General features: G+C 38.2%; 1 protein-coding gene across 7 annotated transcripts in view; it reads right to left on the bottom strand.

The window, feature by feature from the left end:
- Ppp1r9a (protein phosphatase 1 regulatory subunit 9A) overlaps nucleotides 1-25085 on the bottom strand; it is a 337004-nt gene that overhangs the window by 33212 nt on the left and 278707 nt on the right. For 4 of the 7 annotated variants that reach the window (XM_029558365.1, XM_029558368.1, XM_008822569.3 and 1 more), the window contains 6 exons: nucleotides 23407-23460; nucleotides 20633-20862; nucleotides 18035-18131; nucleotides 17773-17944; nucleotides 1703-1860; nucleotides 910-1207 (listed from right to left, as the gene is read on the bottom strand). In XM_029558365.1, coding sequence (XP_029414225.1) covers nucleotides 910-1207; nucleotides 1703-1860; nucleotides 17773-17944; nucleotides 18035-18131; nucleotides 20633-20862; nucleotides 23407-23460 — 1009 coding nt within the window. The remainder of the gene's footprint in view (nucleotides 1-909; nucleotides 1208-1702; nucleotides 1861-17772; nucleotides 17945-18034; nucleotides 18132-20632; nucleotides 20863-23406; nucleotides 23461-25085) is intronic. The other 3 variants (XM_008822571.3, XM_029558367.1, XM_029558366.1) reach the window with 2 other exon arrangements.

The following is a 25085-nucleotide window of genomic DNA, read 5'->3' as shown; positions in this document are numbered from 1 at the left end:
TTTATCTATCCTGGCCAACAACTCGACTGAAGGTATCGCCTCTCTGGCTTTTTTTGGTCTTTTTAAGACAAGGTTTCCCTGTAGCCCCAGCTGTCCTGGAACTCACTGTGTAGACCAGGCTGGCCTTGAACTCACAGAGATCCGCCTGCCTCTACCTCCCGAGTGCTGGGATTAAAGGCGTGCGCAACCATGCCTGGCTCTTCATTTCTAATACAAAAGACAATATAATTCTACCTTGTTACTTTAAAGGAATATATATCTGAAAGGAGGAAAATCCATGATTTATACTTATTTTTCTGCATTGTTTAATTTATTTAGAAACAAACCTTTTTTTTTATATGCTGAAATAGGCAATTAAAAAGACAGGTCTATTAACATTGCTATGAAATTCTACTGTAATTCTAGGAGCTTATTTTGAAGCTTAATGGCTACACTCGATTGATTTATCTTTATCATGGCGATTCTATGACACTTTATAATACAAATCACGATTGTGAAAACTTTTTAAAATAAAAATCAGTCATTCGGTGATGGCCTGTATCACTTTGATCTTCATATTCTTTCTCTGTAGGACTATGTTTGTGATTATGAAAACTCTAGGCTGTTAGTCTACAAAATCTTTAGACAGCTACCAAAACTTAATAAATAAAATTATCTTCAGTAGTAAACCTGTAGAGAATTGAAAAGATTAAAATATCAAACTGATAAGAAAAATTTACAACAAATAAAACAAGACACTTGGGAGTGGGGGGTTCTCTTATCCCCTAAGAGCAAAGAAAGCCAATACTGTCAGCTGTGAGAGGATAAAGGCTTTAAGACCAAGAGAAAAATCCATTTTATAGTACACAAATTGAAGCATTAGTGAAGTCAGACAAAACAGAAATGGGATAATAAAAAAAATCACAATACCTTTGCCTTGTAATGTTTTCTTGGTGGCTTGATGGTGCCAAGAAGATTCTTCAGTATCGTGATCAGACTTTGAGGGAGAGGAAGGTGAAGTATCTCCTGAGACAGAGGAGCAAGGCCCTGTCTCTGGATGCAGTGGTTCTTCTTGAAACTCAGCCATGCGGTCAGAGGAGAAGGACCCATGGCTAGTCACAGGGGTGAGGGGTGGAACACCAGAATCTGACTCTGGGGAAGAGCTTCTCCGACCCTTGAGTGGAAGTGATTTGGTAACATGCATATGGTTATAGAGAGTGTTTGAAGGCTGTTGATATAAGAGGTTGTAAAGGAGGTTATGCCACTGAGTATCGGTTCTGTGCAATACTTACTTTGAAACAGACCAGTCATTTTTTAGTAAAAGGAACTGTTTGTTGGCTTATTGCTGAGAATACACAGTATATAATTATTTACCAAATAAACAATGAAGCTAACACAGATACCTAAGACATATAGAAACGATTGCTTGAATGTTCATTATTTCCCACTAGATGAAAACAAACAGCTGAATATCAAAGGCACCATCATGAAATATTGCAATACGGGTAATGCTTCTGGATAGCTTGTTGAATAAATAGAGAAAATAATTTAAATGACAACAATATATCAAATTGCATAAGCATTCAGGAGATAAAGACATGAACTATTCCAGTTGTTACTGAGTAGGGCACACAGACTCCAGCAGTAAAACAGTTACTATGTTCAGGACACTGGAGAAAAATGATGCAGCCCAGCACTTCTGACAATGGGCAAGACAGCTCACCTTCCGTTCTAGGCTGTCCTCCCCATCTGTTGAGCTGACGCTGTCATAGAGCCTTGTCCTTGTGGGCCTCTGGCGCCTGTTCTTCACAGAGAGCTGGGCCCGAGTTTTCAGTGCTTTAGAATCCAGGCGCTCTGTCTCTGGGACTGCTTCATTCAAGTCTAGGGAAAGAACATTGCAAAACAGTCTGTGAGAAAACACTTTGGAACAGATTGGTAAAGAGGCCATAGACATGGAAAACAAAATCCCAAGGTTATCAGTGATACCAGGGGACAGGGGACAATTTTTACAGCCTGTCTGGTGCTCCACAGGTAACATCAAAAATCTAACACCAAAGAGCATAAAGCCTTCTTGTGACATAATTATAAAAAAGCACGGATTTGCATTTGCTTATGGGCATGCTGTTGGAGTGTTTGATTACTACAGTTATGAGAGAAAATTGTCAGAGTGTTGGGAGAGCTTAGAAACCCTAAGGATGATGGGGGTTCAATTTCCAAGATCAAGTATAAGTAACAGAAGGTGACCATGAGCACAACTCTTCTGCAGAAAAATTCACTAATAGGTTGGACCACTTTGGTCTTAATGTAACAGTGTCTGAAAATCTAACATGTTCTTCTTTGGACCCTGTAAAAGACTAGAGCAGAATTTATTTAATCCCAGCAAATTTAAGGTAGCTAAGGAAACAGAACAAGATCAGGCTACACAAACACACAGTAGTTCAGCCACAAGCACCATATAACTTGCTGCCACCATGAATAGAGCAAGGTGACAGTTCTCTTTTATTAGCTTCCAAGTTTACATTTCAAGCTATTTGTTGATGCCCTTGTCTCATTTCTTTCACTGAACACCTCTCCTCACCAGAAATCATACTGGTTTTCTACAGAAAAATGTTTATCTTAAAATGAAAAGACTCTAAGCGAAAAAGAAAAAGACAATGAGTAAGAGAGGAAAAAAGGGAGGGAAGGAAGAAGCAAAAGCATCAGCAGGAGCAGTGGCCGAGGCTGGGCAGGGCAGAGCATGCTTGCCAGCCCAGAATTTGGAAGCTGAGACATGAGGGTCACCATGAATTCAAGACCAATCTGGGTAACAGTGAGACCCTGCCCCTAAAACCCAAACCAAACCATCTAAGAGGAGGAAGAAGGGGGAAGAAAGGGTAGGAGGACAGACATAGGCTAATAAAGGGTACTGAGTACCATTTGGTACTCTTTAGTCTGTCTCTTAACACCTTTAATTTTGTTAGCTGTCTACAGGGGAGGAGGGAGGTTAGCCATGAATGCACCTATTGAGGTAGTAGTGTAGGTATTGATTAAAGAAAAATATTTATTTGGAATGTAACTACTCCTTACATAGGTATGCATGATCACTTCTTGGAAATAAAGTAGTTTGATGATTAATTCTATTTCATCTCTTCAGAATGAAAGTCAATGTTAGCAACAAATTCTGTTCCAAAGGCAATCAATATCAAAATGTCAAAAGTATTTGGGAGTTTGTATCTAATCCTTAAAATATTTTAGGGTTACCTCTTCAGAGGTGGGGGAATGTTGGAGGGGAGGGAGTGGGCATGGATTTGATCAAAACATCTTATATGCAAGTATGAAATTGTCAATAAAGTTTTTGTAAAAGTTAAGTCATTTTCAAGAAATTAATTATTAAGTGCTTCTGGATTTAAGTTATTAAAAATAAATGGCTGAGTTACAGAAAACTAATATGTGCTTGTACTAATAGAAAACAATTTCTTACACCATCATTAGCTAAGGCAATTCCTTTTTGTAACATTGTTTTAAAGATGTGCTCTAAACATCTTATAAAACCCAAACAGGGAGCGCCTCAGGTGTGGTGTCTCTCTCATTTATGAAACTGAGCACTTGGCAAATGATTCTAACAAATAAAATTAAATGTACTTTTTGCTCGGCAGACACATCTCTGAATGACAATATTTGCAGAAGGCTTGACTTTTCATTTCCTATGACTTTTCATTTCCTATACTTGAATGAAGAATGAATACTTGGAGGAATCAGGGCACTTAAACACATACAAAGAACAGCTAGATGTTTTCTAATTAGTAGTCTCTCCTTTTTACATACCAGTGGAGGGAAAAAAACTCCTTCTTCACTTTAATTTCCTCCATCCAATAAAATCTATATTTGCAGCTGCCCATTAAGAGTTCATTAGTTGTGATAACTGGGAGAAAGTCAACCTCACAATCTCTGTTTACATATAAAAAAAATGCAGAACACCACACAGATGAAAGCAATAATATAATTAAAAATACCACAGTTCATGCATGCCTTACATCTTTTCTGTCTCTTACTTGGACTGCATGCTTTACAATGCAAAGTGTTATCACATATGCCACCTCATTTGTTCCTCATTACAGCCCCATGAGACAACAAACGGGTAGCTTGTTTCCTCTCCCGAAGCTCAGAAAATTGGAGCAGCGTGCCCTCGTCTCCACAGTTGCTTGATGGACTGCCTTGATTATTCTAGTGTTCTGACGCCCAGGGTACTAGAGGTCCATTCCGACTGAGTGTGTGTCAAAAAAGTTAATACTACAAGATGTTAATACCTTAGAGATATGCTTTAAGAATTATGAAATCATGCTTGATGGGACTAGTCTAGGAAATTCAACTCTCCAACATAGATTCCATATGCTTGTTAGAGGCGGTGGAAGAAAGGAAGACTTGTTGAAAACTGTAGAACAAATTACTTCACAGATGGTTTCATGACTGGCTGGTTTAATAACAACTTTGCTTAGTAAATGACAAAAATCACCCAAAGAAGGAGCTCATCTCAGTTGTAGATACATATGGTTCCTTTGGTATTAGAATCTTGGCTTTAAACATAGCATAGCAATCCCATATCCAGGACTGCAGTGGCTACACCGACACTTGAACTGAATAAATAAAATGGAGAGACTTGAAAATGACTACTAGCTGGGTGTAAGACTGTGGCGATAGTAGAAACTAGTGGTTCTGTGATTATTGAGAAACCTACCTATTGCTGCTGTCAGACAACCCTAAATAGCAACATGGCACATCTGCTTCACATCCACCAATCAGTGAAAGCCGCTAGACCACACCTGTAAAATCATGTCTACTATAGATGACGTTAGCTTGACTGAAAAGCAGTGCCTTGATTCTTGTTACACAAGTGGCACAATTAACGATTTTTGAGGGTCTGAAAGCAAGTATCAGAGACACTACCACAGTGATTATGGATTACAAACCAGTAATTCATTTTCCATCCTGAAAGAAAGAAATGTTTTTTTTTGTTTTTGTTTTTGTTTGCTGGGCGTGGTGGTGCACGCCTTTAATCCCAGCACTTGGGAGGCAGAGGCAGGTGGATCTCTATGAGGTCAAGGCCAGCCTGGCCTACATAGCGAGTTCCAGGCCAGCTGGGGCTACAGGGAGACCCTGTCTCAAAAAACAAAAACAAAAAACAGAAATGATTTTTAAAAGAACTAGGGGAGGAACAGTGCTGAGCACTGTCATTTTTAGCAGTTTCACAATGGGTAAACCAGAAGAAACACTGTGTAAGAAGTGTGGACCAAAGATATACAAGGAGTCTGCTTGGGGACATTGGGCGCTGGCTGTTGGGCAGCCAGATGGACACCGCTTGTCCCTATAGCTATCTTCTTCCATTATGTGATTTAAGGATCACAATATTAGAATTCAAAAGAACCTTGAGATTCTAGTCAATCTTATTCCTCATATAGGAAAACTGAGGCTCAAAGGCGGCCTCTCCCTTGTGCACTAACTCATGTACTATACAGTTACTCTGTGGACAAGGTTGGAGAGAACTCAGGCCTGGAGGCCTATGCTTCTTCTAGAAGGTCACTCTCACGTCTGGAAGTAAACTTCACAAGCAATCATCTGCCTGCCTCCAACTCTCTTTTTAATTTTACTTTGTGTTCTAAACAAAAATATATGTGGAGGGCTAACTTTGCAAACCCACAGAAGCATGGAATAGTAGGGAAAACAAAAAGAAGCAAAACTCTGAGGGATTTTATTTGGTTTTGCATATATCCCAGGAATAAAATAATTCTTACCCTAAATAAATTAGCTGGAAGTATAAGGGATGGCAGTGTGGCAGGGGAAATTCATCTGGCTCAGTTTCTCAGTCGTGTGCTACTCCATGAAGGACTTAGGTAGGTGGTCCTGTTTCTTGCCATCACTCCTTTCTGTGGAGATCCTAATCTATATGACAATGCTGTCCCTCAACCCAGGTCTCAGTTCTTCCTTGCCCCCTTCTTTCCAGTTTTGCTGCTCACAGGGCAGAGGAAAATTTCTGTTTCCTCCTCTGCATTCTGATTTATTCTTTTCTGCAGACTCTCAAGTTTGTTAAGTAACCTACCACTGACTTAAATGCACCTAGAAATACAAATGCAGAGCAACCTTGAGTGGATCAATAAACTCAGACAGATACATTCAGAGGCAATCCAGGTAACAGCTAATGACAGAGCTGGTTTGAGTGGGTCGGATGCTACCTTACCTGCTTCTTATGACTGCTTTCAATATTGCTTTAAATTGGATCTTTTAAAAGAATTTAATGGATTCGATTATGATTTTAGTAGCAGATATGAAAAATGCTCTATGAAATTAGGATGTTATATATCAGATTACACAGCGATGAGCTCCCTAGAGCACAGCTCTGAGTCATTCAGGTTTTTTTTTTTTTTTTTTCCCATGGGATTGACGTTGTCTTTGACGTAAATGGAATGGTGCTGGAGGATCAGACCCCTGCCTCAGGGAGAGAGGGGAATGGAGCTGCATGACAATGGGGTCCACTGTGCATTCTCAAGTGTGCTAAACCCTACCTGGCTTGTGCTATTGTCAAGTGAAATGCTGAGCATAATGAGGCGCTTGGTAGCATTTTAAAACTTGAGCAGTATCTGCATATTACTCAGTCACTGCAAGTTCATAAAAGATGGACCTCTTGGGGTTTGGGTTGATGCATATTGCATTCAGGTGGTAGGTTTAAGCATCAGAGAGGCAGTGTGCAAGTCACTGGGAGAGTAGAACCGGAGCTAATCTTCCTTGCACAGAAACCAGAATGAGTGGCTATGGCATAAAATTGGGCAATTTACCTAACCTCTCACAGGTCCCTGAGGATTCTCAGTTGCAAAATGGGAATGATAATGACACAATATAATCACTGCATTGTTATGAAGATCAAATGCATTAATAGATCTCAAAGTGTTTAGAAGAGTGAGTGCCACATAATAACATTCAAGAACTGTCTTTATTTGCTGACATGAATGGATGAGCAAGACAGAATGAAGCAAGTTGTGGAATAACATATATTTTCACTTAAAATATTTAGAAAGTAGCAACATTAGATATATTTTCTAATGTTAAATATGTGCACACCATTGCAGAGGAAAACTGAAAAGTATATTTATACTAGAGGATTAGATTAGGGGATGTGGTAAGAGTATTTTAATATTTGTAAGGCTAAATTTTTGTATCAAGGATTTTGTTTTATGTAATTTTGCATTTGCATTTTACATAGTTAAAATTTAAAAAGAGAAAAAAAGTACATATTTGATATGCTTTCATTTGGAGACATCTTAATTCCACTCTAGTTTGGTTAGTTCCCCTCTTTCAGGTGTTGGTATGAGCCCAGGGAATTTGGTCAAAATCCCTTTGACTTTCAGTCACCCCACTGAGACACCTACTCTTCACTTAATCTGTGGTGATTGTGGTCTGCTACCCTTGACTGCCAGATGATTTGTCCTAAATAAAGCCTTGTATAGCTTGACTTTCAGCTACTCCTTTTTGTAAGTACTGTATGGGGAAGGTGTAGTGACTCAAATATGATGTTCTGAGGCCAAGATATATAACTTCTACTGACGTGAAAACATTTTGGTTAGGAACCTACACACTGGGAACTTTCACCTCGAATTCTATGGACAGTTGATCATTTCTTTCATAGCAGTTTAAAAGCTAAGAAACTCTGTATCCCAAATAGTATTTATGAAATTTTCTAGGAAGATGATTTCTTGCTATTTCAGAAAAGCAGACTTTTGCTATTTTCTAATCTTGGAATTAGGCTAAATTTATAGTTGTATGAACTATATTTTATTTGCTAATCACTGAAAGACTATATAGGAATTCCTTTTACCTCTGTATTCACAAACACAATTTCAAAACCATCTGTATGGCCGTGGAGGCAGCTATTTACTTGTTTTAATGCAATACTTTCTCAGTGCAACTCAGAGTCTATTTCAGTTTTTTTTCTGCTTAAGATCAGGTTATGTACTTGCATCAAGCAAACACAACTTTTGAGGATATGAAAGATGCAGAATTTAGCTTTAGATGCTAAGAAAAGTCATTTATGTATCTCAGGATTCTTCCATCATCACCAGTCTATAGACACTGATAGAAAAGAGGTGTGCATAGCTTTTTTAAAAGCCAAGGGAATGGAAAAGTTAATCAAATGACAACCCAGATAGGGACTTAGGCTTCTGTGAGCAGAATCATGTGGTCATGTGTATATAACCTGGGTCTAGGGATAAGGGATATCTGAACAACCTTCCTTGAGTAGTACAGGAAGAATTAGAATCTCAAGGCTAGAGTGAAAAGCAAACCCAGTTATGTTAGAGATCTTTTCCTAAATGGGAAGATCTGGTTACATGCAGTATTATAAAACTTAAGAGAGCTGGAGAAATGGCTCAGAGATTAAGTGCACTGGTATCAACCATAGAGCATTTGGTGTTTACCCTGCTGAGTTCCAGTCTTGTTTTGGTCCTATATTTCCTCTATACCCTCGTTCCTCCTGTTTGGAATGGGAATGTATATTCTGAGCCACTGTACACTGGAAGATTGATTTCCTTTTTGATTTTACAGGGGCTTACAGTTAAAACATTGCCATGAGTCTCAAAAAGACTTTGGACTTAGGACTTCTGAACAGTGTTGAGACTATTAAAAGACTCTAGGTACTTTAAAACATTGATTAAATGCATTTTGTATTATGATATGAGCATAAGCCTCTGGGATCCAGGGGAGGAATGTGGTGGTTTCTGTCCCCCAAGTATTTGAACACTTGGTCCAGTGATGGTGCTGTCTGGGGAGAGTCATGAAACCTTCAGGAGGTGTGGACTAACTGGAAGAAGTCATCACTGTGGAAGAATTTTGACAACTCATAGCCTTGCCCCACTTCTAGTTTTACTCTCTGTGCTTCCTGTTGGCTGTTGGAGATGTGAGTTCTCAGCTTTCAGCTTCTGATGGCATGCCTGGTGCTCACTGCCATGCCTCTCTGTCATGCTGCCAGACCTTTCCACCATGATGGACTCATCTCTCTGGAACCATAAGCCCAAAAAACTCTTCCTTCTATAAGTTGCCTAGGTCATGGTACTTTATCATAGCAACAAAAAAGTAACTAATACATCTACTTAAAAGAACACAGTCATAACTTGCTGATAGGATCTTGCACTGACAGAAACCCCCTGTGGGCTAGAATACTGCAAATCCAGAACCACTAGAGCTGGTATATTTTTCAGAACCAGACCTAGAGGAGAAGTTCCTGGTCCTAACTCCCGAAACAGCTATTCGTGTGTTTCATTTTTCACTCCTATGACCGTGGCTGTTTGGTATCTTTAGTGCCATGTATACAATCCCTCTCCAACCTTGAAAAGTTGAGTGGAACAAAGGGTAATACTTCACCTAGAAACCCCACTCTGCAGCATCTTCTTTCTCCTCTCATATCCCCTACCACAATTCCCAGCCTACTCTTAACAGTCCATTTTAAGCCTAACATAACTAGATAATCTTCTTATAATAACCAATATCATTAAAATTCTACCATAGAATGGGTTATTCCTAAACAAAAGAAATATTTTGGAATATATCTGTTCAATAAGACTCCCTTAGAAATTATCAATATCTGTGTTAAAATGTTCTTTACTTTCAGAAGATCATAATCAACTTTGTATTTCTACCTAAGTCAAATAAAATTCAAGATTCAAAGCAAAGTAATATACTTTTTCTAAAATGAACAGAAAATTACTAACTTAAAGCTTATTTTAACAAAGTAACTATTTTACTACTAAGCTAGCTTTTGATACCTTCTGCAACTAACATCTCTCTCAGTAAGCTGGAAGGTGTGGTGACTTCCATGAATGTGAACAGTGAGAATGTGAACTGGGAAGGCCATCATCTCACAACTGTGCACCCTTTTAAATGTCTCACTGACTCGTGAGGCTGGCATAGAGACAGACTCAAAACTTGCACCAGCCTAGACAAGTAATTGAGGTTCACTGGGTTTTTGAGAAAGAGGACAACTTTTTTACTTTAATGATATGCCAGAAAATAATCAATAAATATTGATTCCTCATTCATTTGGCTTCTTCATTAAAACTCTCCACCATGATTTACTGAGAATGTTTGCTCTTTAATTAGTGAAATTCAATAGTATTTTGTAGTAAAAATATTTGGTGGGGATTAAAGAGAATTGAAAATAAATTGTTCAAGAAAAATAAAAATTATAAAAGTTTGCCAGGAAATCATTATATGTCTATACGCACGAGTGAAAAGTAGTTTTGATCGACTACAGAATTTTTCCTGCTTCAATTTTTGAGCTAAATAATGGGACAGAATGAACAGCCACATCATTGCCCTATGTGAAAGGTTCTCATTGAGACACTCAATTAAGACTTATTGTCATATTTATTTATTTACTTATTTATTTAATTTGGGGGCATGCATATACCATGGCATATATGAAGAAGAAAACTATGAGTTGGTTCACTCCTACTGTGTGGACCCAGGAATCAAACTCAGGTTGTCAGGCTTGGTGGCAATTGCCCTTCCCACACCGGACCTTACCTGAGACACTCTTGATACAAAAGTGCTAGCATTCATTTTCCTTTTAATGACTTCGCATTTAATGAATTCTGGCTTTAATCACGCCTTTAACCTTATTTTAAAATTCTGGCCTCCAATGCTAAAAGTGAATGCTTAATGTACTCTCAAACTCTATCGGGAAATAAATTAGATGTGATTGTAAAGGTCTGACCTGGTCTCAAATACACAGGTTATCTGTGTCACTCACATTAAGGCTCAAGAGAAAGGGGACAAAAGAAACCAAAGAAAGTGATTTCTCAGAGGCGTCCAGGAGCCCCTTATTGATATGTGTTTGGCTGATGGGGCCCTTTTTTTCTTACTAAATCTTAAACCTGAAATTGTGAAATTTTTGTTCTTAGTTTCCAATTATTTTGTTTTAAAAATCCCTTTTATTGTGTTTTCCGTTTTGAGACAGGGTTTCACGTGGCCCAAGCTAAATTATTTATTTCTTTTGCTTCATCTGGTATCTTCCTTGCTAAATTCTTATAACCCCTAGACTTTTGAGGTTTTTACGTACTCAATTAAAATAAATCAGTGCATGTGAACCCTGCAAATAATCACCTCTTGGCAGGCACTGGCGGAGAAGAAGTTCGGGGTGAATTTGATCAAAACACAGTATGTATGAGATTCGCAAATGATAAATTTTTTAAAAGTGCATTCTAGTGTCACTCCTTCCTTTCTGTGTATTTTATCTCCCGATGTGCTTATTCCTTTTGCTTCACCTGGTATTACTTGCTTGGAACTCTTGCTCGGTCAACAGTGAACAGAAGGGGGAACAGTATGTTCAGTGGTGCAAACGTGACAGCAGTTTTAATTTTAAAGGAAATTCTTAATTTCAACTTTTTGCCATAGAATATTTCACAGAGACTTTTGTTAGTCTCACAATATCAGGTTAAGAAAACTCTTCATAACTGGATAAAAATTATTTATGGATAGGTTCTACACATTATTAAATGTTTATCTTTATCCATTGAAATAATATTCATTTTTCTTTTAGTTAATATGTGACTTTTAAGAGATTTTATAATGCTAAGTCAACTTTGCATTCTTTGGGTAGACAAACTGTGGTCAGAATACATATTTTTACATTGTATTTCTGGATTTGGCTCACTAATATTCAACTTGGGATATTTTACTGTTTTTAGTTTAACTGGGTTTTCAAGCTTTCAGCCTTGAGATCATTCCCAAATCAGCACCTTCTATCTGAAGTAAATCTTTTAGAAAACATCTAAAGGGCCTGTTGCTAGAAAATTCTCAAATTTTGTTTGTCTGAACCACACACTTCTTTGTTTTATTACTTATTTATTATTGTATTTTTAGACAAGCCTACCTATATAGCTCAGGCTGTCTGGGAATCAGTATGTAGTAGGGCTGGCCTCAAACTTGTGATCCTCCTGCTTCTGCCTCCTGAGAGCTGGTACTGTTGGTATGCATCAGAGGCTGCTTTCTTATTTTTAAAGACTTTTGTTAAATCTAAACAGGCAGACAGTTTATTTGCTTTTGGTAATTGAGCTGTTGTTGCTCCTTTGTCTCTGGCTTCCACTTCTAGTGCTGTCAGGAAAATTTCAATCTCTGGACAGCTTCAGAATTTTTACTTTATGTCATTATAATGTCATAAAATACAGATTTATTTTTATTTATTCTGCTTTGAATTATTTAGACTTTTAAATCATCTGTTTTTAAACTCAGCAATCCTATTTCTGGAAATCTGCTTAAAAATCACAATGAATTGCACCAGGCAATTCATTATACCATTATTGATAAATGCTAATCTACTGTCAGCATATTCAATTAAAACTCTAGGTTTCTTAAAAAGGGAAGTTCCCTGTTTCTATATGCTAGCTGGTTATTAATAACCCAAGATCAGTGCTGATTATAAAATTTAACATGACCTTCATCCACCTGGTAACTGGATGACAAGGTATACCTTGTGGTCACATATATATCAGACAGGGACAAGATTCCATCAGAGAAAGTGTTTATGGCCATTTGGATTCTACACAATTTACATGGTTTTTACAATTTACTGTGTTTTTAAAAAACACAGAACAAAACCAAAAACAAAGCACTATAGCAATGTGTGGTGGCACACACATGTGAACCCAGGCTACTGAGACAAAAGGATCACAAGCCAGCCTGGGCTACACAGTGAAATCTTGTCTCAAAACAGAAACAACAAGCAGCTACACAAAATATTTAAGAGGAGTTTAGTTTGTTTATTATGAGAGCAAATTTTGTGGCATAGTTGCCTCAGACGCTTATGTGAGCCCATGGCAGTTCTAACCCAGGCAAGTAGTGTTTATCAGCTCTCAGGTTCCTTTAGAAATCAGGACTTTCCTTGTCCTGTTTTTGATATTAGGAAGAGGATACAATTATTTGGGCATTGGTTTACAATCTTTCCCGTCTAACATTACCATCATTAAAATTGGTCAATTATTGATAGAATATACTGTGCTCACCTTATTTTGATTAGGCCTCTATTACATTTCATTCTTTTATGGAATTTATAAAAAATTTAAGCAAATAAAGCAGTTAAAGATGCCTTTCAGCTTCTGGAGCTGCATAAGGGTGCAGTACAGGAGAGGTGAAACACTCAATGCAGTCAGTGTTTGCTGTCAGTGCAATCAGGATGGTGGTTAGCACTATTAAGCTCTGTGTTTAGGTACCACACAGAGTACTTAACTACGATGGTTTCATCTGGTTCTCATATCAGCACTACAAATTGTATATTTTTATAGTTATTCCATTTTATAAGACAAGGACAGTTTAAAAACTTCTTTATACTCAATATATGGAAGAGCTGATACTTAAACATAGTAAGGACAGTTTAAAAACTTCTTTATACTCAATATATGGAAGAGCTGATACTTAAACATAGTAAGTAAAAGTAACAAGTATGAAGTAGTTTATGTGTATGTGTGTGTGGTGTATGCACATGTTTGTGTTTGTGTGTGTGTGTGTGTGTGTGTGTGTGTGTGTGTGTATGTGAAGGTCACAGGTCGATGCCAAGTGTCTGCCTCAATTGTTTTCTACTTTACTTTTTGAGATAGAGTCTCTCCCTCAATGTGGAACTCATTGATTTGGTAATTTGGTCAGGCTGGTTGGCTAATGAACTCCACCAACACTGGGGTTACAGATGTATGTCAAGACCCCCAGCTTTTTACATGGATCCTAGGGATCCAAACTCATGTTCTCATTCTTGGGTGGTAAGTACTTTACCAACCAAACTTTATAAAACCCTCCATGTCTATACTTGTGGAAGATAATAGTCAGAGTTTTGTAACCCTGACTATCAGTTCTCATTTGTAATCCTTCTATCAGTTCTCATTTTCTCAATATGTCTATAGATTATGTATAACACTTTTCTAACAACATAGACTCTAAAATATTTGAAGCAGAAACAATATCATCATAAGAATCATGAAATATCTAGAAGCTCAGGAAGAACATGCTGTATGTCAGAGTTTTATTTTAAGGAAATCTAAACAAAATAGGTTTAACCTCTAATTCTAATGATGAGGCAACATAGCCACAGATGTTGCAGCCATTCCAGGGCCTAGGACAAGGTAAAAAACCAGTGACACTAAGGTACTGAACAATGACAGAAGGGAAAAAGATCATCATTTCTATATTTGACAACCATACTGGTGTAAATAGAGAGGATTTGAGATCTGCTATAGCTTTTTTTTTTATTGTAGCTGCAGCTGGCCCAGAACTCGCTATGCAGAGCAGGCTGGTCTTGATCTAGGTGGATTTCCGCTATAACTCTTTTTAAAAAAAATTATTTTTATTTTATGTGTATGAATGTATTGCCTGTACATATGTACATACAGTGGTGTGCAATGCCCATGGAGGCCAGAGAGAGTGTTGGATCCCCTAGAACTGGAGTTACAGATAGTTGTTAGCCACCATGATGTGGGTGCTGGGAATCAAACCCAAGTCCTCTGTAAGGGCAGCCAGTGCTCTAACTGCTGAGCCATCTCTCCAGTCCCTCTGCCATAACTCTTGAAAAAATTGCTACATTTGTTTTATGTAATTATGATAAAGTATTAGAATATATTAAATCATAAGTTTAGAACCTTTACCAAAATTTTAATGAAATACCTGTGTTGGTTTGGTTTTGTCAAGGAAACATACAAATGGCATTAAAGAGTTAAAAGATAATTTAACTATGGTAAATTTTTGAAAGGTTTGAAAAATGGTTTCATTCCTCAAAAATGCCTCTAATTTTAATAATGAGAATCCCAGTAACCAGTGCTCCTGAGGGAGGTGTGTTGTAGGTCATGAATCTGCGTGAAGGGATGGATGCTTAGGGCTTTTTCTTCCTCCTCTTTCCTTTTGGCCTTCTCCTCACCTTCTTTCTTTTTTTTAGTATCTCATTTTGATACAGTTTATCATTGACCTTCACGATCTGTCTCAAGTCCCAAACATGCTAAACCCTTCTTCTAACCCTCCAGAGCTGGGAAAGTAGATGCTGGACAGTCCTGGGAGGTGACAGGACAGGCCTGAACCCAATGAACAGACAACATGGTGGCTGACTCCAAGTCCTGTACCTCTGCATCACTGCAAGTAGCAAGGACCCTTAAAATGCTGAATGGCCTGTGTTGGGCCTGCAGCCTCACTCTCCTTTCTAAATTTCTAGGTCTTCACTGTTCCCTAGCAACAGAGGCAAAGGATCAATTTAGAAAAGTGTTTTCCAGAGCATTCTATCTAGCTACTGGCCAAGTCATTTTAGTTTCTGGGATCAAGCGATTGAAATTCAAGATTTGTTACTGACTGTCCTCAGCCGCAAAACGGGAAGAACATGGCTTGATAAGTATGCTGCTGATGTCTGTGGGGATGGAGTCTACTCTGTTGCAAGTGGGATTGCTTTCAGGAAGAATTAGTAGTCTCCACATCTCACTGTGAACCAACAGTGTTGCTAGGGAAACTGATAATTATGCGGCAAAAATGGAGGGTGTATAATAGGAAAAGGGTTCAGAAGAAATGCAAGGTTTTGATCCAAATCAGCATGTTAATAGTATAGTTTGTTGATCTTCTGTAATCATATAATTTAATAAATACCATTAATTATATGTTTGACAAGATACAGTTTTCTAAATTGAAAGAGATGAATAGCAAGGAAAAGTTACTGGTTACTGATCATACCCTGTGTATACCACAGTAAGAACCTGTATTTGAAATAGACTACAATTAAAGTTAAAACACCCAAGGTTTTTTAAAAAGCTACATTGGTTTGATTTCTGATACTTTTCTTTAGACATCAATCATAGGGCATTTCAGGTCTAAAAAACATAATTTCACTAAGTTCTAATAACATTACTTTCCTTTTGCCTCGTAGTCACATGGTGCCAAACCACTTGGTAGGGCTGGGGAAGAAAGCGCCACCACTGCTTTTATATTTCACATAGTAAGACCAATCCAGAGAGCTGGGTGAGTGTCCTGAAGTCACAGCTCCTCAGTTAGAGGTGTGCACGAGCCCCCCCCCCCCAAGCTGCCTTGAAGCATTATTTATAAAATATCCCTTATTTAGGGAAAATGCACCAGAAAGACATAAACCTAGTGAATGGATTTAGATTTCTAAATATGTTTCATTTTAAGTGAACATTTCCAATATTTTTCATCTTTAATGGTTAACAATAAGTTCTAAAGTTAATTGTAATTCTACACTTGCTTATCCAAAAAAAATCACTGGAAACATTTGTGTGTACATGTATGTGGTATATGTATGTGCATGCTTGTGTGTGTGCACATGTGCAAGCAGGAGCCTGTGCATGTATGTGTGCATGTGTGTGGAAGTCAGGGGCTGACCTCAGGTATCATTCCTCAGGAAACATTTTTGCTTTTTGACAAGGTCTCTCATCAAACCCAGAGCTCACTGATTCAGCTATGCTGGCTGGACAGAAAGCCCCAGAGATCCTCCTGTCCCTGCCCTTCTCCCCACCACCAGTAGAATTACAGATGTGCTCTACAGCATCTGGCTTTTTACATGGATCTAAATTCAGGTTTTCATTCTTGTGCAGTGAAACCTTTACCAACCGAACCATCTCCCATTCTGGAAACATTTTAAAACATGAGAAAAATCATACAAAATGAAATATATCATAAGCAATATGATTTTCTACATGTCAGATGGCTGTATGTGAGTTGGTTCATCCTGGGAATGTTCCTGCATGCTATTTATTTTTATTTTATTATTTTTAGTTTTCCTTTCTAAGAACTGCTATATTTTGTATTTTAAAAAAAGAAACAAGCCGTGCGTGGTGGTGGACGCCTTTAATCCCAGCACTCAGGAGTCAGAGGCAGGCGGATCTCTGTAAGTTCGAGGTCAGCCTGGTCTCCATAGCGAATCCAGGCCAGCTAGTGCTACAGAGAGACCCTGTCTCAAAAAGACGAAAAAAAAAAATTCTCAGATATTTAAAAAAAATAGAATAGACTTTTAAAAAGGGAGGGCGTGGTCTGTGTGAGTGCAGGGTGCGCTGGTGTCCCAAAGAAAACCGGCGCCGAGAGGTTCAAAAAGGAGCCCTTTTTCAAAAAAAAAAAAAAAAAAAAAAAAAAAAAAAAAAAAGAAACAAAAAGCTTTTTGTCTTTACATTTATAAATTTTTATGTGTTTTCTAATATATGAAGGTACTATACATAATGAAACAGCATTTGTATACACATAAATACACAAAAATCTGTGTACATGGATGTAAGTGCATGAAAAAGTAAGAGATGTATTTGCGGTGTTTGTATCTAACGCTATATTTTGTTTTTATTTGGTCGTTGGCAAGACGGACCTGGGAAGTACAAGCAGGACTCTAGATAGAGCTTACAATTGCTGGGAACTTCTTAACTGCTTAAGTCCTGAGTATCAGAAGCAGGCAGCCAGCCTTCTGATATCATGGACAAGTCTTTACTGCAACAACTGGGGAGCTCTAAGCCTTGCTCACTAATACTTAAGCAGCACAGCTCATCCTAGAAGGACTGGACTATGATACAGCTTATTAAGTCTATTTATTTTATGATGCTTTAATATAACACTTGGCTTGCCTTCAGTGATACTTTGTTGTTTACACTGAAGCATGTATGTCTGGCGTGGGCTAAAACGACAGGTTTGATAAGCCTTTGTTTCTTTCCTACAGCAAGAAGACATTTTTAACTTTGAATCTACAAGTCAGAAAAATAAGAAGGTAAGTCCCAATGATACTATCAGAAAAAGTGATTTTTGATGTTAGGTTAAACCAACCTTGACTCAGGCTATCCTGACAGGATGTTTGTTTGACTTCCACGTTCTCCATAGTGTCTCCCTTAGAGATGTCACCAAGAGATGTTCTTCTCTCAAAGATGTTATTGTTGTTGTTAACTTGGGTTCCATTTTGCTTCAGGAGTCTGAACACTTCAGCTTCCAAATCTCTAATCTAGAAAACAAAATCCATTCATGCACTTGAACCCAGCACACAGCAGGGAGAACAGCCTCACTGTTCAGTGGCTTTGAGAACACAACTCACCCGTACTTGGAGGCCTTGGACCTCTACCAGGTGAGCTTTTTCCAATTCTTCTATCTTCTTCCTTTCTACTTCCTGTCTTTTGATGAAATCAAGCTCTCTTAAGAAGAAAATAACAGATTCAGTTGTATCTAACGCTCAATAAATGAGGAAATGTGAAAATTCTTATCAGAAGCAATAAAGTACATGGTGGGATAAATACCCCACGAGCGATTTAAACAGATAAAACTCAAATATTGTTAGTGAGAAAAATTTATAGCAATGAAAGAACAGACTTTTTTTTGTTTTTTGAATGAGGGTTGAGACAGGGTCTCCCTATAGCCCAAGCTGGTCTGGAACAAGCTGTGTAGACCAGGTTGGCCTGGATCCCATAGAGATCAGCTTGCCTCTGTCTCCCAAGTGCTGGGATCAAAGGTATGTGCCACCACACAAGGCTATCTTCAGTGTTTTAATCACAAGAAAACAAAGTATTTTGATTCTGCTCATATTGATTTTCATTTGTAGCCAGTGATCTAATGCTATAGTGAGGAGTTGCTCACTAATGATCCCTGGGGAACTCATTAATGACAATTTTCTGTCAGTAGAAATGATTCCCTATTTCCAGTACATAAGTAAACTGATGGAAATAAATGGTAAGCATTGCAAAGAAGTACAGTAAGAAAGGAATGCAGGCACTGAGGGGAGCACTCCCTCACACCTTAAGAGTGATATCTGAGGAGGGCACTGAGGGGAGCACTCACACCCTTATGGTGATAAATATCTGAAGAGAGTACTGAGGGGAGCACTCATACTCTAAGAGTGATATCTGAGGATGGCACTGAGGGGAGCACTCACTCAAACTCTAAGAGTGATAGATATCTGAGGAGAGCATTGTGGGGAGTGCTCACACCCTATCATTAATATCTGAGGAGGGCACTGAGGACAGCACTCACTCACATCCTAAGGGTAATATCCGAAGAGAGCACTGTGGGCAGCACTCACTCAGACCCTACGTGTGATATCTGAGGAAAGCACTGAGGAGAGCACTCACTCCCACCATGAGGGTGGTATCTGAGGATATCAGTGAGGGTAGCACTCACACCCTAAGGGTGATATCTGAGAACATAGAGGGGAGCACCCACTCACACCCTAAGGATGATATCTGAGAAAGGCACTGAGGGGAGCACTCACTCACACCCTAAGGATACCATCCTGAGGTGATACACTTCCATTTTGAGGACCTCTGCTAGAATATGCAAATTTGGCAAAATGTATTATATAATAAATATGTATAATATTTATTTTACAATAAAATTATATAATAAAATATGTACAATATTTTTGGAAAATGTTACAATAATAATGTGCTGAATTCACAGTAACAAAGTGCAATTATCCTCTTTTAAACATCTTTTATAGCTGTCTGTTTTTTATTCTTTTTTATAAAAAATTTTATTATTGTTATGTGTATGAGTGTTATGCCTGCATGTAGGTAAGTGCGCTCATGTCATGCAATGCCTGCAGAGGACAGAAGAGGCTGTCAATCCCCTGGAACTTGAGTTACAGACAGTTGTTAGCTGCCATGTGGGTGCTGGGAATGGAACCCGGATCTTCTGCAAGAACAGTCAGTGTTCTTAACTGCTAAGCCAGCTCTCCAGCCCCAGCTCTCTGTTTTTTAATGTTTTTAAAATATTTTATTTATTATTTTTATTTTATGTGTATGAGTATAATATAGCCTGTATGTGTGCAAATGTACCAGGGTCGTGCAATGCCCATGGAGTTCAGGACAGGGCGTCAGATTCCCTGGAACTGGAGTTATGGATGGCTGTTAGCTGCCATGTGGGTGCTGAGAATCGAACCCAGGACCTCTGCAAGAGCTTCCAGTGCTCTTAACTGCTGAGCCATCTCTCCACCCCACAGCAATCTATTTTAACAATGAAAATGCTATTGTTATGAAAGAATAGAGAAAGGGTGAATGTGCCACACATACTTAGCTTGTCACAGAAGACCACAAAAGGTACTGGGCACTGTATTTTTGCTTTAGTTAGTTAGAACTAACTCATGAAAAGACTTAGCCAAACTCCCCTGGGCATGCTCCCTGACATTACATCAAGACAGAAGAGGGGGAAGAAAAACAACTGCAGCTCAGAAAAGAGCTGCTGTGGTGAGGGTCTGTCTCACTGTGGTGAACTGGGGCCCTTGTAAGTCTTTCAACAGATGCAAAATGCAGAGGCAGGGTGGGAGGTCTTACAAGTCAATGTTTACACTGTAGTGGGAAAAGCCTGTGGTCACTGAATTTAGGAACACAGACAGAAGTCCTTCTGTATACCGCATATCCAACAGCCAGCCAGGCACCCCGTACAGCTTCTGCTGTGCTTCTGGCTTCTAAATCACAGAGATGCTTCCAACAAGAATGATAGATAAGTGCTTGAATAGTTACCATCAGAAACTAATGATCATAAATATTCTCCCATAAGAAAAGTAATTTCTAAAATTTGCAATGAGTATAATCAGAAGGTGGCGGGGGAGGGGAGAACCCAGCTTTAAATAGTATGTCATCATTGGGTATAACCCTCCTTTAGGCACACATAACTCATCTATGAGCCATTAGAAACAGCTTACTTTTGCTGAAAATCCTTGATCAACTTCTTTGCTTTGTTGTATTTCTTTTCCAAGGCCTGATACTGGCTTTGAGTCTCTTTGAGATGCTCATTCACGGTGTGACATAATGTCTGCGCCTCAATCCAGTAGCTCTCCAACTTCAACATTCTTTCTTTATTCTCTTCTATGTTCTGTTGAAGTTGGTTTTTTTCTAGTTCCCACCTTACTTTCTCGTTTTCTGCTGCTTGCAGCTGGAGAAAACAAATGTCACAGCAAGAATGCTTTGAGTAGGTCCGGAGCAATATCTCCCCCACTTCTCAACACATTTTAGCTTAAACGCCATTGTTACATATGCTCAGTCATCAAGACACCTTGAAATGAGAAAAATAGTAATTATTCTCATATCCATAAAGGATAAAATGGTAGCCTTGAAAAGGGAAATGATTTGCTCAAGGTTATCCTTCTCATAAATGATAAAACTGAAATCTGATTCCAACTCCCATGAACTTTGAAATTCTGTAAGCAAGAAAAGATGCTTTGAGTATCATTGATTATCTAAATGTCAACACATTTCCTTTGAGAGCATTTAAGACAATAAGTTAAAAATTAACTAAAAAGGGAATGGGAGTAGAGAAGGAGAGCCAAGAAGATATGAGCACAGTACCCCAATGGCTAAGAAGGAATCTAGGAGCATTCAGCATAGATTAACACTTGGACAAGTGATTCTAATTTTCTGAGGGTTATAGTGTTATCATCTACAAATGTGCTGTGTGTGCTCTGAGACCTCAACATTCTTGGAAGAGGTTCTTGGGCATATAATCATTTGTTAAGTGTTAGCTACTATTACTTTCTTTTAACCCTCTTGATGATGCTATTAGGTTCTTTATGTCAATCAACAAGAACACAGTTTGTTTTTATAGCTCAGTACATTACAGGCAGTACTATAAATTTATAGATCTTTATAAACCTTAATTCACAAAGAGTTCAAAAGGCAAAGGTAAGTTTAAAAAAAAATGGTTGCCTGATTTAAGTCCCACTATTGGATTAGAAAGACAATTTAGTGTGATTTTCATTTCCAGCATTCTTAGGAATATACAATGTAGCTTTCTAGGTCTTTTGGCTAAAATCATGCGTAGGAAATGGTGTATACTAGTCCAACATTGTTTATACAGAAATTAAGACTGCTCTTTCAGATGAGGACTTCAAAGTCACTTATTCACAACAATCATCTGGCTTTCAAACTGGTGCTTTATCTACTTTCTCTGCCTTCTTTAAAATTAAAAAAGATTCAAAATCATTACAAATTATCAGTGTTGAAAATAAAGACATTCCAAGATCGTACTGAACAGATAAAATATACATTTACAAATATATTTAAATATCACAGGTATAGTTTTGCGTAAAATTTTTACTAAATACATTTGTACAAGAGATTACAAAGTAAATAATTAGCCCCAAACACCTCAAAATGAGGAACTCTTATTATCAATGTTGATAATAATCACAGTAAAGTATGTTAATGTGTGGATATCATATACCAAAGTAATAACAACACAAAATACTAATTCATCGTCTTTTCTAAACTCATTCTTTGTAGCCTAGCGCCCAAATTCTGCTAGAGTATTTATAACCATAGGCGAATATCTGTCATTAATTGCAACCAACAATTTAAAAATTCTTCTGCTTTTCAATGTTAAGAAACAATTCTAATATTAAAAAGGACTATGGCTTTTTTTTTTTAAAAACTGCATCTTTACTTAAGCAACATTTTGCATCAGGTTGTTTATTTATCAGCCACCACTAACTTAAAACTTACTATTCCTGGTGCTAGACTCACATCATGAATGATGCATGGACATGTTTTGACTAAAGAGTTCCAGAGCTTATTACTTAAGAATACATTTAACCAAAATAGCCTGGTTAATTCATCTCCATTTAAAACATTCAGGAGAGCCCAAATAAATGTTCACTGTGAATAAGAAAACAGAGCACTACTGGTGGGGAATAATTAAATCTTAATTTTAAAAAGGCCACGGAAGCAATAGAGAATAGTTTCAAAGTAACTTAAAAGGTATTTTGAAATCTCTGAAAATAATTCATTTTATAAAACTAAACCCAATAGCTACACTGTCTCTCATGCAAGACCATTACAGTTTACTAATTCAAAATGACCTTTTGATGCTATATTATTTTGTATAAAGAGATTAAAAAAGTGTTATCTTTTTATTAATATTTTTTTCTCCTAGACAAATTTAAATAATGTGAACTAAATGTGTCTAAAAATTTCCAGTAGCTCCTGACATCTGTATCAATTATACAATGTGTTAAGCTTATAATAATTCTTAGAAATTAGAAATTTTTTATCAGTAATTAGTAATTTGTTATATTAAATCAATACATTGCTTCTGGTAAATAAGCAAAAAACAAATGATTAAATCTGTGTATTATAAAGTGATATAAAGGAGATATGATATAGCAGCTTATACTTAAGGAATTGGTGATTAAAAGTCAGATGCTTGAGCCATTAAAAATATTATTTTTAAAAAGAAATCTCAGAGAGAATTGGCTACATTTGTGCAAATGTATATGTATTAATCTATTTAGGATATCAAATTGCTTCCACTGGGGTATACAAGCCTGCCCTCCTCAGGGCCGGCCTGTCTTGCAAGTGGAAAGAAGTTTCTCACAGGTGTGTTTTCACGTGCACAGGAGCACATCTGTTAGTCCTGGGCTTGAAATTACTCACAGTATCTGAAGTTTAAAGAGTACAGTTCAAACACCATGTCGGTGCTTACCTTGGTCTTCAATTTTTGAATCTCTGCTTCTGTAACTGCATGTTTGATTTGCAACTGAAAATTGAAAAGAAAAACATCTCAACTAAGAGTGTGTCTATATTTTTAAAGACTCAGCAGCTAGAACACCTTATCACACAGTAAAAAGCCTAAAAAGTGCTGCAGTGTAGTAGGCTGTAAATTAAGATGTCACTTGAGAATGACTCGCTTGGTGCAAACTAATTAAACACGGGGTTCATGGCTCACAATCCCTGACATCTGATGACGTTATCAGTTTGACTGCTTAGGGACCAAAGAAAAAGAAAACACATTTCTTGCCCTCTGCAGCTCTTCTTTTATGACCTGAGTGTCAAGGAACTGTTTCCTCGCTGATGCCGGCCCACGAAAGGTTTAAGACGGCCGCTAGTCAACAGGCCTGGCATAGCGTGAAGACTCAATTCCACATCGTGAAGAAAGGTGGCGCTGTGGTTCTGTGAGTCGCTCCCATAGTCTGCAGCCCGCTCCGCTGCAGAGGAGGAACGAGGACGCAGAGGCACTGAGAAATCGTTTTGTTTTATTTTTCCTTTTTTTTTTAAAAAAAAAAAATTACAGGAAAGCTACAGATCCAGATTTCTGCCTTCCAAAAGATCTACCTTAAGCTTCAGATCACAAAAAGCTTCTGCTCCAACTCATTAGCCTAACAGTCACCACTGTCGTTGGTTTGCTTTGCTTCCCCTCCCCCCACTGTTTCCTTTGTAAGAAAGGACTCAATGACTCTTTCGTTTTGTAAGGGTCAAACACCCCGAAAACTTAAGGAAAACTTTTCAGGTTCACAATTTCTTCTCTGAAATCCCCAGGTCGTGGTGTATTTGAAATTCCGAATTCTCCCAGTTTTTGAGGCTAATTGCATGCATGCACCTTTATCAATTAATTGAGTGCTGCCCACCTAAGGAGCTGGGGAAGCGCTTTGCAACAAAATCCATGAACATTTACGCCACACACAGGAGCACTGCCACTGAGGCATGTAACAAGCATACAAAGACAGCATTCTGTCACTTTTGGTTCGTTGTACCCTGAGTTGGTTTGCCACAAACTTACAAAAAAGCCTTTTTTTTTTTTTTTTTCCCCAAAGCAATTTGGATTTAGGACTATCATCTTATGCTAGTGCTATAATCAAGGAAGCTTAATAGTTTTATCAGAGGCGTGCCAGTCAGCCAACAGGACTGGGTGGGGTGTCTTTGGGCAACATTGGGAACCTTTGCAGCCCACAGCACTGCATGACTCCTTTCTGGGTCTGTAACCTGTCGTTCCTTTTTGTTACTAAGTTGTTGGAGGCATGTGAGAAGGATAATCAAGGAAAGAAGGAAGAGGCAAAGATGGCTTGACTCAATACCTAGGCTACAGTTGGCCAAGAGCCAGGGGTTGCCAAGCTCTGGGCACCGGGTTCCCTTCCCAGTGCTTTCAGAGCTTTTGCTAAGCTCCAGGCCAGGCAGGCTGCTGTGCCACAGCTCTGCTGCACACAGTGACCCTGGCACTCTGGTGGCCTTACTTTCACTCTTTCCAAACTGAGATGGCCAGAGTCCTAAGCTTCTTGGTTCCTTTTTCTTTCTCTCTTTTTCTCTTCTTTCTTTCTTTCTTTCTTTCTTTCTTTCTTTCTTTCTTTCTTTCTTTCTTTCTTTCTTTCTTTCTTTCTTTCTTTCTCT

The sequence above is a fragment of the Nannospalax galili genome, unplaced genomic scaffold, assembly GCF_000622305.1.
Source record: "Nannospalax galili isolate Female #2095 unplaced genomic scaffold, S.galili_v1.0 scaffold85, whole genome shotgun sequence".
Classification (NCBI taxonomy): domain Eukaryota; kingdom Metazoa; phylum Chordata; class Mammalia; order Rodentia; family Spalacidae; genus Nannospalax; species Nannospalax galili.
Note: the sequence above shows the minus strand (reverse complement) of the source record. Positions and strands in the feature narration are given on the sequence as shown.